The 15,813-nt window shown below is 35.2% G+C and overlaps 1 protein-coding gene and 1 pseudogene across 2 annotated transcripts in view; both read left to right on the plus strand.

Annotated features, from left to right (window-relative positions):
- LOC137405427 (mitochondrial tRNA methylthiotransferase CDK5RAP1-like) overlaps positions 1–15,813 on the plus strand; it is a 70,924-nt gene that overhangs the window by 44,885 nt on the left and 10,226 nt on the right. For both annotated transcript variants that reach the window (XM_068091682.1, XM_068091683.1), the window contains one exon: positions 7,513–7,662. In XM_068091682.1, the coding sequence (XP_067947783.1) occupies positions 7,513–7,662 (150 nt within the window). The remainder of the gene's footprint in view (positions 1–7,512; positions 7,663–15,813) is intronic.
- On the plus strand, positions 9,515–11,704 carry LOC137404084 (piggyBac transposable element-derived protein 3-like; annotated as a pseudogene).

The raw sequence follows: 15,813 nt of genomic DNA on the forward strand, positions 1-15,813 counted from the left end.
CGCCATAAAACGTCTTCTATTTGTTGCCGTAATAATTTTGGTAATAGTTAAAATAATTTCAACATAAAGACAAACGTGGTTCCAATGCAACTAGTTGTAAAAACATCGAGGTAGGTGAAGGAAGTCCTACCTCAATAAAAAACATCAACTACGCAAATGATCTCCCGTTATTGTTTACAATTATAATAATAAAACAAACTTTTGAAGATGATTCGCAATAAATTACAGCGAGTATAACTCAAAGCTTTCTGTAGATCACTACAACAACAACGATCTCCATCATAAACGGCTTATATATGCCTTATGAATCAATAGAAACAAACGCGGTAGACATTCTACAGGAATTGACACATGTGTCGCCCTGACAACGCATTAACTATACGCACAGGGAATTATGTGTCGTTCAAACCTTAAAGGGGTTAAAACTAAGTTTTAGTATGTATTTTTAACTATTTTTCTGAATTTCTACTTTTTATCACAAATATTGCATCCATTATCTGTTTCTGTTTTCGCTTTCAATATAACATATAGCGTGTCTGGTTAAAACCTTTTTCAACCTAATTCGACAAGAAAGGCTGAGCCATGCAGTTATCGAAAGCGGCTTCTAACACACTTGACTATTGAATGGCCATCGGAAAGAAAAATGAAATTTTATTTACTATGCAGGACGTACATACCTTTGGAGTAGCCTGGGCATGGCTCTCATGGGGGATTGGGAGAGAGCCTGGGACACATAGCGAAAAAAAAGTAAGATAACTTCTGCAAAACGAGCGACATATGTTACATATGACGCTCAGACTGATACTCATAAAAGTGTGTCGATAGATTCAGATCTCACGATGTACTAGATGTGGCGGGTTCAAAAGCCTATCGTCACGGTAACGTGACTTGATCTAGTGATAGGCACTATGTTTTTGATAAGCTGGGTAGTTATGTAATACCCCGTTTGATAACAAAACGATAAGAACCATAGGTTACTATGCTCTTGCGTTTTCACGTTTGTAGTTTCATTTCATATACTGATAAAAAGTGGAGCGATTCAAATAGTATCTATCAAAGCTAGGCATAGCCACGCTGAGACCAAAACAGTTTCAAGCTTTACAACATATTTTTGCAGGTTTTGACTAATTTATAGTTCTTCCTACTGGCTTCGGAAAGTGTATTTGCTTTCAGATGGCACCATTTTGCAGTGGTCGGTTCGAGTTGCTCATAATAACTGTCGCGAGTAATCACAATACTTGCGAGTAAAATAAAACTGAGATTACTTTTTACTAGATACACTTTTCTTTACTAGCAGCGTGCGATTCATTTATGTTGGTCTATTGCTATTCATTTGTATTGTTATTGTGAAAATCTTTTATTCAGTTGAGTTAATTTTTGATTAGGATTAAATCAAAACCTAATTAATTAAACATATGAAATAATATAACTTCCGTGATTGATTTATTATGCAACCAACATTTCGTACTTACCAATCAGCGTTTGTTTGCTGCCAATTCAGGTTAAAAATAATACATAATACTCGCAAAGATCATAAAAAAGACCATCACATTATACTCCTTCGGAAATATCGATTGTGATATTAGCGACTGCAGAAGTCGACTGTTAGAGTTGTCTTCCCCGCGCGTTGCCATGTGTCCCAGGCTCTCTCTCTCAATCCTCCACGAGAGCCATGCCCAGGCTACCTTTGGAGTATCATGACTTGAGCTGGTACATGTAGCCAGATTTGAGCAGAGAGGAGGAAAATACATATCAATGTTAATTATGTTGCTGCACACTTGAAAATAAATTTATTACGTGATAAAATGGAACTTTCTCAGCAGGCTAGAAGTTGTGTGATCTTGTCCAATTTTTTCACTAGTTTTAAAAGAAAACGTTTACTATTTTTGGGTCCTGAAAAGCAGAAATGACCAGAAAGACACAGCTTTCCTGCTGGTGCAGAGAGTGCTCTAAGAAAACAAACTAACTTGATACAATGTAGAAGATAGCCTACTTGATGCTTGCTGGTGCAGTGTAAATGCTGATGCAATGCAGAAAGTTGCTAGCTAGCTAACACTTACAAAAAGGATTCAGAGAAGGTTGTACAGTAATCCAATACCAATCAACAATTGTTGATTGGTTGCGACCATGTTCCTTTGCAATATTAACAATATGTGCATATTTTTCTTATTTATAACATCCAAGTTTGTTGTCATGGAAATCATTTTTCCTTCGTCGTGTAACATTTTGTATCGGTCTCAGATAACGAATTAAGTATAGATATTTGTAGTTACATACGTATGTTGAACAAAAAATTTATAGTAAAAGGGAGTATAACGCTAAAAATGAATATTTGCTCTCGCTTCTGTACTTTTCACAAAGTTTCTCACAAGGAATGCTGACTTGAAAGAAGTCGGTCATCGTGTCTCTTCCAAACGTTGTAAAAATGTTTTGGGGGAACTGCATTTCGGCGTCTTTGTTAGTTCGATGTACATAATAAGCACACCAACTGCCAAATTTGAACTCGGGCGAAAATTTTCTTGAATTCGTATAGTGAAATAAAATTTGTATGATGAGGTGAAAACCTCAGCATGTTCAACTTCGTAAGGTGAAACAATCGTATATCAGAATAATCGTATCTTGAGGATGCACTGTCCGTTCCGTACCTGCAATGGCTTTAGTGCATTTTGTGGTTATGATATGTGAGATAATATAACATTACAATGTACTGCGTGGAGAGTTCTTACTTTGGAGACAAACGTGTAACATAAATGCTGACTCTAAGTTGAATGATTTTAGTTTACTAAACACATAGTTGAAAGAAGTTTCAGTATTTTAGTAAACTTCAAACTTTGGACTAAAATTTTTTCATTTATCCATTTGTGAATCTGTCTTCACCATAACGGATAACGCTGAACCTGCCATGGCGAGCAACGTATATCTCTTAATAACGTATATAATCAGTACATATGTCGCCAAATTCTAATTTCGCGAGAAATTACTGTTGATATTGTGTGGCATATAAAATTCACCCTAACAAAAAATAATGAAAAAGCATTGTTTTTCTTAAAGCGAAAAAAATTTCATAGCAGCTGAATCGTAATGTGTGGCGCAATGTTCAAATAATACGTCATTTAATGTGTGCATACGCTATATGGTATTGATAGTCTTGTTGATCAATACACTTGGTATAGCTCAGTGGTAGAGCCACGTGTGAATCTAAAATTTTCAGTTGCAATCTCTGTGAGTTCTAATCTATCTGTATGAGGGATTTTAATTCTCTAAGGTTTTAATAGCTATAGAGGACATACACAGACGGGGACACACAAACTTTGAGAAAACTATATATATATGGTAGGCCTATATATTAGCCAAATGCCTGGCGTTGTACGGGTAATAAAAAAAGTATTTGCACCGAAAATCAACATTTATTTACCATCGAAAAGGTAAATAAAAAGGTGAAAGGTTTATTTATGTGTGCGCTATGAGTTTAATTAATTTTATGCTATATATATATAAATCTCAGTGTTTTGTCCTTTTTTGCTCTGTTGTTCACGTGTTGAGTTATAGCGATAAAGTTTTATCAACAAAAAATCTGCTTTTCACTGGATTTGAACTCAGATTCGCTAGGTCTGAAGAAGGGAGAGCTAACGCATTGAGCCGCACGACCTACTTGCGATACAAAGGCATAATTTTATGCACACTTATTTCATCGGTTAAAATATGTATAACGACGTATAGTGTCACACAAGCTGGCTTCACAGCTATTATTATAATAAGTCTAGCAATACAAGCAAGCAGAAGTTGCTAGGTTAGGTTTCTCAAATTTTACTAGTTGCTAATTAGTCAACTTAGCCAATGACAGGTCTGTATTGTTCATTTTTAGGATGCCTCTGCCAATATCTTAAGCAGAAGCCCCCTTAGAGGACTTGTGAGAGCTGTAGGCCCACCCGGCCGGCGGGGTGGGTTCGGGAGGGGTGCAACGTCCTCCCGAATATCGAAAAAATTTACAGAACACACAAGAAACCCTATCTGAGAGCAGTTTTAATTGTATTATTGCAACTTATACAAGCAAGCATACTACTAAAAAAATTTCTTAAAAATCATGAAGATTGCTGTGTATCACCTTCTGTACGAATTATTGAATACATGTCATGTGGTATGTAAACTTGTGCCGGGGGTAAGAAAGAAAATTATTATGATTATTGATTAAGATTTGATAATAAACTCTAAACAGCAAATCTATAAATAAAAGACTAAAGATTATTTAAAATTGAACATTAGAAGGTTTGTGATTCTGCTGAGAAGAAATAATGGTAGAACAATAAAACTAACTTCAGCTATCTAAATCTACATTATAATAAGAGCACCAGTCACTGAGTGACTCAAAGTTCAATGTGATATCAAAGTTTATTTCTAAAGATTATTTAATTTTGAATATGGTAAATTTTGAATTTAAAAAAGTTAGAGATACCCTTACCCATGGATAAACAGGTTCAACGAGTGAGCATAAAATAAAAACTATACAAAAAATATTCCCATGCAAATATAGATAATAATATAGCTCACTAAACAAACTAATTATAGACATATACTACGTGACTAGAGCTTGTCAAGCAGATATTAAAAAAAGAAACACACAAAATTACAAAGTTTAAATCAGCTGTTACATGTATGCAGCCCCAGAAAATCTTGAGTTGATTTCCTTGCAATGAAGTAGATGTTTTCACGTAAAGATAGTGTGAAGAAATTAGCTACTCGATATATGAGCAATAAAAAGAAAGCTCGCAAAAAAATTCTTTTTTTCTTGAAAGTTTCAAGATAGTTCTAAACACGGCTGCTTCGCGCAGCGTCGATATAATAATTATAGTAATGATAAAGAAAACATTTCAAATACAGTTTGCAAATTGTAATCAGTCAAGTGACTATCGTCAAAATAATTCGTCAAACTGCAATAAGGCTAGTAAAGCCAACCAAGAATTATTCTACATTATTCCGTATTTGGCTTCCCATAACTATCAAAATATTTATTTCAAGTGGAAGTAAATGTTTTAAAAGTCCAGAATTTATGGCAGTCGTCAAAATCAAAACTCTTCGTCAGTTCAACAGCGTCTAGCACATTTAAACCTAATCATTATCATTAAATATGTGAATCCAGAACAGACAAAACCGGAAAGTCTGTTTTCCATTCCTTTCTTAGCAGTAAAAATGGTGTCGAAATGGATTTGCTAGGTTTGCAACCACTAGTAGTATCCTGAAAACTGGCTCTGCACGATGCGTTTGCACCTTTCGTCCGAGCATTGTCGACACTAAACAACAAGAAAATCACCATTTGGCCGTTCCGGGTGCTGAAATTTTGCCTCTGCACAGCAGAGGCTGCCTCATAGAACAATACGACCCTGGCCAATGACGACTACATTACCTGCCGCTGTTATTTTATTACCTGTGCAATGCCAGGCTTTCATCCAGTATACGTATGTCTATAGCGTTTGGAGGATATCTGGGCACGTATATTTTCTAGTAAAGTTTTTCTTCTAGTCAATTAGTTAAAGCGTGAGGCATTTTACCAAATCACTGTTAATGATTGCCAGGTGTAATAATTATGTGCACAATTTTTCATTGTGTTGCAAGTAAGCCATGTGTTTCAGTGGATAGAAGGTCTGCCAGCAGTCCTGGAGGTTCCAAGTTCAAACCCACTACGAAGTGGATTTCTTTTTTCTAAAACTTTTTTGTTATGTCCCAATGCACGAAGAACAAATGGTCAACAGACAAATGACAAACGCCGAGATTTATATATATATATATATATATATATATTTATATATATATATATTTATATCTATATATATACTAGCAGAATGCCTAGTGCTGCACGAGTAATAAAAAAGTTCTAGCATAGGAAATTTATTTTTAATTGGCTAAGTTTTTTTACCCAAAAAATTTAAGTAACTCAAGCTCTTAAATGAAAGCTGTTATTTTAACTCAAACCAGCATTAAGAAAAAAGATTGCATCATTCTTTTTAATCGTGCGAGATAAAGCGCGAGTATTTTAATCTATTGGCCCTAAAGATTGGACGGTGTAATAATAATCACGTGCTAATCCAAGTAGAGCAATGTACTCGTGTAGCCTACTGGTTTAGCTTGCCTGTGTGCAGACTTGTAGATTCCGAGTTTAAATCCCATACAAAGTGCATTTTTCCACGCAACAGACAAACAGCAAACGCCTAGATGTACACTGTAAAACCTCTAAATGAGCGCCACCGCTATTTGACCGCCACTACGAAAGAACCTTTGAATAATAGAGCGCCACCATCCTCTATTTTTGATCTTTATGAACCCATAATATCAAGTGATCAGTAGAGAAGTTTCCACAACATCGTATTAATAATAAATCGTTTACATTAATAACAATCAATTCTCTCATTGTCGAACTCCGAGGGAACACCCTAAAACTAATCAATAACAGCTAATAGTAGGTTCTTGTTTAACGCTGTCTTTTTTACTTCGAAGTACATGTACCTATATAAAAAGTGAGTTAAATTTTATTGTTGGTAGATGAAATGTGAAAGCAACGCCATAAAAATGACTGTCTCAGGCTAATAGTAGTTCCTTGTTTAACGTGGTCCTAATACTTCGAAAAACATAGCTATAAAACATAGCTATAAAACATAGCTATAAAACATAGCTTTAAAACATAGCTTTAAAACATAGCTATAAAACATAGCTATAAAACATATAAAACGGTTTACAACTTTTGGCAAATTTTTAAGCGTCGCATTTGTGCTAAAGGCCGCGCATGAAAGTTTTGCTCTGTCAAAAAAAATTGTTTGGACGCTCATATCAACTAGATCAGCAGTGCAGTAGAAGATTTGAGGCCAGTAGATATTGGTGGAAGGTATTGGACAACTAAAATGTTCGTTCCATTGAAAGCAACAATCAGAATGCAGCCAGCCGAACAAACGATGCAAACACTTTTGTTGTTAAAACGTTAACTTTTGTTTCTGCATGTAATATAAGTATGGTTCGTTTATGTCACTTGTTCATGAATATGTATTTGTATCATTTGATAGATTATCATTATATAACTTATAAATATTCAGATTTATAGCATGAACTATTTAATAGTATCCTTGCGGCTATTTTAATACAGCTTGCAATGGATCGATGCTCATAACTCCACTTTTATTGCACATAAAAAGCTAGTTTTGGCTGCAAACTGTAGCAAACATATCATTGAGCGCAATGAGCTTTTACGCAACATTATTAAATATAAAAATATATCTTCAAATTTAGAATGAAATAAAAATTGACCATGCCAAAAAATTGCAAGGAAGAACACAGGCAATTATACCTGTAATTATACCTGATCGTGCCCCTGTATTGTGAACGGTTTACATTCATATTGGTGCTTGCTAACTTTGCAGTGCATCAACTTGTGGCATAAAAATACTGATGGGTATTATTAGGTACTGGAGTTCTTGAGAGGTATGTAGTGGTACCCAAGTAGTATCTACATGATCGTTGCTTTTGTAGAAAACGCATGCCCACAGAGCTTTAAAGGATGATGTACCGCAGGAAGTGAAACTACGGCGACATGAAGAAGTCAGAGCGAAATGTAGAGGAATATTTTCTGAATTGAATGCTGCTGATGTTGGTCAGACACAACTTGTCCTCATCGAGTCGGTGAGTGCATAAGATGGACTTGTGAAGAATCATACCCGCTAGGTCAAGCTTTAGCTTGTGCTTGTTCATAGTAGCTCGCAAAGCATGTTTGCTTTATGGAAATTTCTGACATCTTGTATAATGCCAAGTCTTCTTTTCAACACGCTGTAAGGACCGTTCTTATGCGAATGCTAAAGAGTTAAGAAATGAGCCAAATTGCCAAGAATCGACCAGTTGGTGCAAAGGAAATGCCCGTGTTGGTCAATCACTGCTCAGTTCAAGTATTACTTTAAAGGTTGACTGGCAACAAAATTCACATTGCAGTTATTTGGTATCAAAAGATTCGCCATGTCTTACTCTGTTGTGTTGTAGGTGCCAAATATGTGGGAATGTGATTAAAAGCTCGTAAAAGCTCAAAAACGAACAGAAAATCGCAGCCACACGAGACCGCCCTAGTTTGGATTCGTTTTCCAAAACGGCTAAAATGTGACGTATGTGTGCGAGATAGTTTATGTTTACACCTTCATGCATCCTTATTCGTCGAAATATTTTCACAAATATACTTCACGCTTGCAATAAAAACCATGCATAAAAAAAAACCTCAAAACGTAGCATAAAAATATGTTTAATTTTTTAAACTTAGCTTGAACGATTGCATATCATCCTCTGATAAAAATGATGAGCCTTTTGGTCCGCTACGATGGTCGAAAAATGCTGTAGAAGTTGTTCGCGCCATATGGCGGGAATTGTAAGTCACATGATCAGATAATGTTAGTTTTAGTTCAAGTTTGATCTATCGCAAATAATAGATACGCTTTCTCGTATTAAACTTGTTAATTTCAATTCGTCATAATGTCTAACGCGCCACATCGTGTTTGTGCAGCTGGCAAGCTGAGAAGCACCTTTTTTCTCAGCCAAGAGCAGAGAAAAGACCAGACCTTCACCGGGCGTGGAGCAACTGGGTGAAGCTGGATGTGACAAACTTTATTTCTTAGCCTGCTTACTCTTACCTTTGTTTTCGCCATTTCAAAGACGACATGTTTTCTAACCTGTTTGCATACTCCACATTCCACCAAAGCACGTGAGTAATTTATTTTATGAACCACTTGTATTAGTAGTAGCAACTCGGGTTATTTTCTAGTATTCTCCTAATACTACTGTATTGATCTATATTTAGTATTACAATATTAATGTCATTTAATTGTAATATGATATTATTAGTATTTTATCTTTTTAATTACGTGTATTATTCTTATTATAATAACAAAACTAATTCATACTGCATATCTATCTGTAAAACGTAATATATTAATCTATAATTGATAAAATAATTTTATAAGTTTCACGATTAATTTCGCCAAGTTTCTTAACCCCACTCACTTATAGATATGTTATATAAAATAGTTATTGTCATTTTCTGGTATCATTGTTAATAGCATATTAGTATTATTAGATGATTATTATTAGTATTAAATGAAGAATTTGTGCCAACCACTAAAGACTAGGAAGAGTTTGAGCGCTATGTTGGCCAGCGTCAAACACTCTCCAATTACATGTAAGATAGAGCTAAACTTAACCAAACTTGACAAAATATAAAGAATATCCATAGAGTTATTACTCACATTTTTATGTTTACAATATCATGGATTCTGATAAGGTTTTGTAAAATCTATGTCATGATTGCATGGCTATATATCCCTTTGAGTCCTTATGTCCCCCTCAGAGGACAGTCATAAACTATACAGTATCATCAACAAAAATGAATTATAGAAACTAAGAACCAGATTTCCTATTTAAGGGACAAATTGTGAGTTGTTATCTCACAATTTTATATTTGCTACCTCCTTCAGTAAAGAACTACAACAAAAACAAAATGGCTGCTTCCTGTTCTGATCCATGTGCTTCAACTTCTTCAGGTAAGTTCTTCAATTAATTAAGTTTTTCTATTGTTTAAAAAGTTTTGATTAGTTATTGTTGTTGTGAACATATTCCTCTATCACAAGCTCAAAAAAGCTTTTCAAAAACGTTTTTGCTACTGTTTTTATTGAAAATAATTTTTCAATGTCCCTCACAAGGGACATTGGGTTTTGATGCCTATGAATTAGATCAACTATAAATTTAAAGTTATGGTGAATGTTTCTTTCTAATAGCTTTTTCATCTTATTTAATAGTTTTTATTTTATGCTAGCTAAAAAGTCTTTCAAATTCCCACTAAATATTTTGCTGAATAGCTATAATTAAAAATACTGAAATAAAATAAATTTCGATTATCTTTACTATTAGGATTAATGTTAAACCTGAAGCATTTTTGTTTTTATTCATTTTAGGACTACCAAGGAAAAGACCATCAGGAAATTTAACTGACATTGATGCCATTAATGTATTAGAACGACTTGACAACTCTGACCTAGACTTATGTTCAGATGACAGTGATGCAGATGTAGATTATGACCCTAGCAGTGCATCCCTATTGAGTCATTCCGAAGAATCAGATGATGATGTTGAGCCACCACCATCAAAAAGGAGCAAAAAACTTCAAAAAAAAGCATGCTCATTCCGCAAAAGTGATAGTTTTGTCAGCAAGTTCAAAGTATTACATCAAACTGCTGAGATGGATGATTGTGAAAACCCAGTAGAAGCCATTGGCAAGTATTTTTCTAATAAAACATTTGAGTCAATGGCGGATTTAACCAATTGCTATCATACTCGGCATTCAGGTAAATCTCTGAAGGTGACGCCTGCTGAGATCAAAACATTTTTTGGGATCAGCCTGTTAATCGGATGCATCGGCATGAAGTGCCTCAGGATGTATTGGGAGAAGAAAACCAAAGTGCCTATTGTTGCAAATGCGATGACTAGAAATCGTTTTTTTAAGATACAGAACAACTTGAAAGTTGTAGATAATGTGCTCATAAGTGAAAAAGCTAAAAAAGAGGACACGTTGTGGAAAGTTACACCATTAGTGGAGCATATCAGAAAGATCTGCACTGAATTATCACGAGAAAGTTTCTTAAGCATTGACGAGCAGATGATTTCGTTCACAGGCAGGTATCCCGCACGGCAGTATGTTCCAAGGAAACCAAACCCCACAGGTTTAAAAGCTTTGTTTTGGCGGGTTCAAGTGGACTAGTTTATGATTTTGAAATTTATAAAGGAGAAGGAACATTTGCTAAATTCAAGTTAAAGGATGGATCAGGAGGGCAAGGAGTAGGAGCGGTGCTTCATTTAACAAACGATTTAGGGCCGGGCAAGCATGTGTTCTGTGACAGGTTTTTTACAACAATTTCACTGATTGAGCATTTAGCTAAGCGAAGTATCTCTCTTACTGGAACGATAAGTGCTAAATATGTGCCAGTGCAGTTCTCTTCTGACAAGGTCATGAAATCAAAAGGAAGGGGTACAATGGAGCAATTTGTTACAGTGAGTAGAGGGAATGAACCAATTAGCATCGTAAAATGGTTCGACAGAAAAAGCATTTTAAAGGCGTCTTCTTTGCATGGATTGCATCCTGTTGAAGATTGTAAAAGATGGTTTAAGCAAAAAAAGCAATTCATTACTGTACCCAGACCAGCGGTTTTTCAAAAATACAATTTATCGATGGGTGGTGTTGATCTTTGTGACCAAGCCATTTCTTACCACAGAGTAACAGCAAGATCAAAACGATGGCCCATTCGCGTGATAAATCATCTTCTAGACTTAGCAGTTAACAACTGCTGGCTTACTCAGAGACAATCCAACTCGTCAAACAAACTCATGCAGTTATTTGACTATCGTTTCATTATGGGAGAACAAATAATAGCATCAGCAGCAAAGGAAGCTGATAGTGATTACACGATAGATGACGAGCTACAAACTACCAGAAAATAGTTCCACTTCCAATGGCGTACAATCGGGAAAAGGGAGCAAAACATTTGCCAGAAGCAGTGAAACTGAATAATAGTGCTCGTTGTAGACGAGAAGGTTGCTTGAACAAAACTAGCATACGCTGCACAAAATGCAATGTTTTTTGTGTATCAATGCAAGCAGAAATTGCTTCATGTTATTTGATAACAGTACCTGCTAGCTTTGCTTACAATTCTAAATGGTTGATTGCTGCTTTAGGCCTTTATGCTTAGTTTTAATGTTGCATCTATAACAAGTGTTTTAGACCACTTTTATAGTCACCGAGTTCCAGTGTCCTCTACAGGGGACAGTCAGTAGTGCTGCCGATAATATACATTTAGAAAGAAAACTTGGTTTTATGTGGTATTCTGTCCAATTTTGTCATAGAAACATAATTGCAAGTTTAAAATATACACTCAAAATCTGTTGGGTCTCAAAGGGATATTTATTCTTTTCTGATCAAGCAAATATGATATAATAACAGGAAATGATGTTGTACAAATCTCATTGCAAGTCAACTATTGTGTTGTGATTTCAGACCCGAATCCTCCTTCAAAGAGGAGAAAATAATGGTAGTGTGACAGCACTCCAGCGACTATTTTACTGTCACGCCTGCGCCCTCCCCATTCAAGATGGTGCAAGAAGGCGGATGGGTAGAGTTCAATGTTACATGTGCCTCCTGTCACCAATCGTACACTTGGCAAACAAATGCCAGGGTGAACAGAGCTCACGTCATCAACCCCCTGCTGGCAGCTGCATCACTCTTTTCTGGCGGATGCCTTATGCAGAACCTCCGTTTTCTGTCGCTCCTGAACATCGCGATACCAAGCCACAGCAGTTGCTTCTACCAACAAAGAGAATACTTACATGGTGTGAGTGTTAATATTTACCCATGAACTTGGAAACTGTGAGTAAAAGCTAGGCACACTAACTGAATAACGACATTTAGAAACAATTTTTTTCTTGAAATGAAAATATGTCATCCTTCAAGCGAAATATATTATAATTTGAAATTCTGATTCTTCATCATAATATAACACAAAAAGGGGGAAGAGGATTATACATTCTTAGACTAATGATAATGATACAAATTAATCTTGTATAATGAAGTTTTACAATATTTTACAGTGTATTGCTGAGCAGTACACCCTGCATAACGAGGGACTGATGGCAGCAATCGATTGGGAGCTTGATTTGGCAGGTGACAGTAGATGTGATAGTTCGGGGCAATGCGCACTATACGGGGCCTACACTATGATGGATCAGAGCTGCGGTTTAATAGTCAGCAGACATCTTGTCAAGGTAAAACTTTGACAGTTTTTACTTCACAGCCTGACAAAAACCGAAATTTTTTAGTAGTTATTAATACATAAACATGAAGTTGCTGATCTAGCTAAATAATTCATTCAAATAATGTGAAAGTGATTGTTGGTCGTAACTTTTTTACTTTGCAGTCAACGGAGACCACCAGCTCTAACGCCATGGAGCTGGAAGGCTTCAAGCGATGCCAGTCCGATCTAATTTCCCACAGCCTGAGAGTGAGGTCCATTACAACGGATGTTGTTGCAAAGGTTGTGTGCATACCGCAAGCTTGTGTTTTGGCATATGCCGCAAATTCGTCGCAGTGAGCGACGGCCTCTACCCGCCTGCTTGGTGTCTAAGATTCGGGCTCTTTTCCCACCAACGGATGATGAAGAAGAGTTTGCAGACTTGCAAACAAGATTTGCGGCATAAACCAAAACACAAGATTGCGGTATGCACATAACCTTTTTCGAGCATTTGGCGATGGCTCTCCAAATGGGAATAGATTATCTACCAAAACAATTATTGAAAAACAATAATTGCTGATCATCAAAATAATCTCGATCTTTATATAATAAAATCATAAAACTAATACACTCTCTACTGTAGTAAATGTACAAGCCAAATATAACAATTCTCCTTGTGTTCCACGAGTTCAGAATATGTGTGTTCATCCGATGCATTAAATGTGTAACACAAGAATTGTAGATAATGCATGACACATTAGCATAGCTTTGGTGTTATTGGCATTAAATGAAAATCCAACTCACTATGATATCGCAGGTAATTGTTCCACCCCAACTCAAGGGGTGGACGCCACAAGTTCGTCCACACCAGGATGCATACACAGGCATTCATGCTCCCCGCGGTCATGGAGACGATGCGCAAACTCAGCATCATGGCAGCACAAACATTCAAGAATAGATGGCATGTCTTGCCAGCGCTTGCAGACACACCACTCTGTAGCCGGTGGTATTAGCTCCTAAAGAAATTAACAAATATGTCTATGCAACCATAGCTAATACATCAGGTCGATGTTATCCAACAGTATATCAGTGCAGCACTAGATTTAAATATTAAAATTGTTAATGTTGTCATTCGAGAAAAATCTGTAATTATTTTTTCGCAATATTGAAGCGATAATTATCATCATTAAAATCATATATAATAATATTCGTTCTATCACTCTCAAGCTAAAACTATTACTACTAGCTAGCTTGGCACGTAAGAGCTGGCTAGTGGCGGTGCTGACTTGCTAGGAGGTTTGATTCTGCTGAGGATCTTCTTCAGATAGAGCGTCAGGCTCGAAACGCCAGGGTCTAACTCTTCAGAATTTGACATTTTTTATGATCGCAACTCAGACATGAATTCTCGAATGGAATGGCCAAGCCGAAACTGTAAAGTAGCGAGCATCTATATTTGATACGGGGTCTTAGGTAAAACCCGAAGTGTTTGTCATAAACTATTGCTACGATAAGTTTGATATTGAGCTTTATATTGGCCTTTCAATTCACGCGAGAACATCATTTGACAAGACAATAACCAAATGGCGCGGATACGTCATCGAAATCAAGAAATTCCAATCTACGGCGGCTTTTTGTTTTTGAGCTTTTAAGAGCTTTTAATCACATTTCCACATATTTGGCACCTACCACTCAACAGAGTAAGATATGGCGAATCTTTTGATACCAAATAACTGTAATGTGAATTTTGTTGCAAGTCAACCTTTAAGCACTTTTACCTGCATTTATTAGACATTATTTATTTACTATATGTAGTATTTACTATAATAATTACTATATCTAGTATTTATTATAATATTTACTATATGTAGTATTTATTATATTTACTATATGTAGTATTTATTATAATAATTACTATATTTAGTATTTATTATAATATTTACTGTATGTAGTATTTATTACTATATTTACTATATGTAGTATTTATTATAATATTTACTATATGTAGTATTTATTATAATAATTACTATATTTAGTATTTATTATAATATTTACTATATATAGTATTTATTATAATATTTACCATATGTAGTATTTATTATAATATTTACTATATGTAGTATTTATTATAATATTTACTATATGTAGTATTTATTATATTTACTATATGTAGTATTTATAATATTTACTATATGTAGTATTTATTATAATATTTACTATATGTAGTATTTATAATATTTACTATATGTAGTATTTATTATAATATTTACTATATGTAGTATTTGTTATAATATTTACTATATGTAGTATTTATTATAATATTTACTATATGTAGTATTTATTATAATATTTACTATATGTAGTATTTATTATAATATTTACTATATGTAGTATTTATTATAATAATGAACAAAACCAAAAACAACATCCGTGAAAGCATGAGTGATGCACTGAGGCTGCATTTAGAGGGTGAAGATAAACAAACCTATATATTGGCCAGCGCCGTAGATATTCCAATCTACGGCGCTTTCGCGATGACTGTGATTAACTGTTCGTTTTTGAGCTTTTATGAGCTTGTAATCACATTTTCACATATTTTGCACCTACAATACAGCAGAGTGAGACATAGTGCATCTGTTGATATCAAATAACTAATGTGAATTTTGTTGCAAGTCAACCTTTAAGCAAGCGTTACATTTATTTAATAGAGATAACAGCACTCAGTGGTTGTGGAGTGATTGCTTTCTCCTGTCGTTAGGCGCTAAATTGCACACTTTCCAAAATATCACACTTGTCAATTTATTTTTTAAGATGGGTCATCCAATCACGAACTCATCAACACTTTTTCCTTTTTGCTGCTCGGTCAAATTCAGCAAATTCCAAAACACTATCATTGGTGTAACCTGTCTTTAGCATTAGAAAGAGTTTATATTTTGTGTGAACAGGTGTCAACAGGTAGCTGATATATTTTTAATGAGTCATGATTTACATTTTGTTGACTGTTGTTTACTATGTTTATAGTAGA

The sequence above is a fragment of the Watersipora subatra genome, chromosome 9, assembly GCF_963576615.1.
Source record: "Watersipora subatra chromosome 9, tzWatSuba1.1, whole genome shotgun sequence".
NCBI lineage: Eukaryota > Metazoa > Bryozoa > Gymnolaemata > Cheilostomatida > Watersiporidae > Watersipora > Watersipora subatra.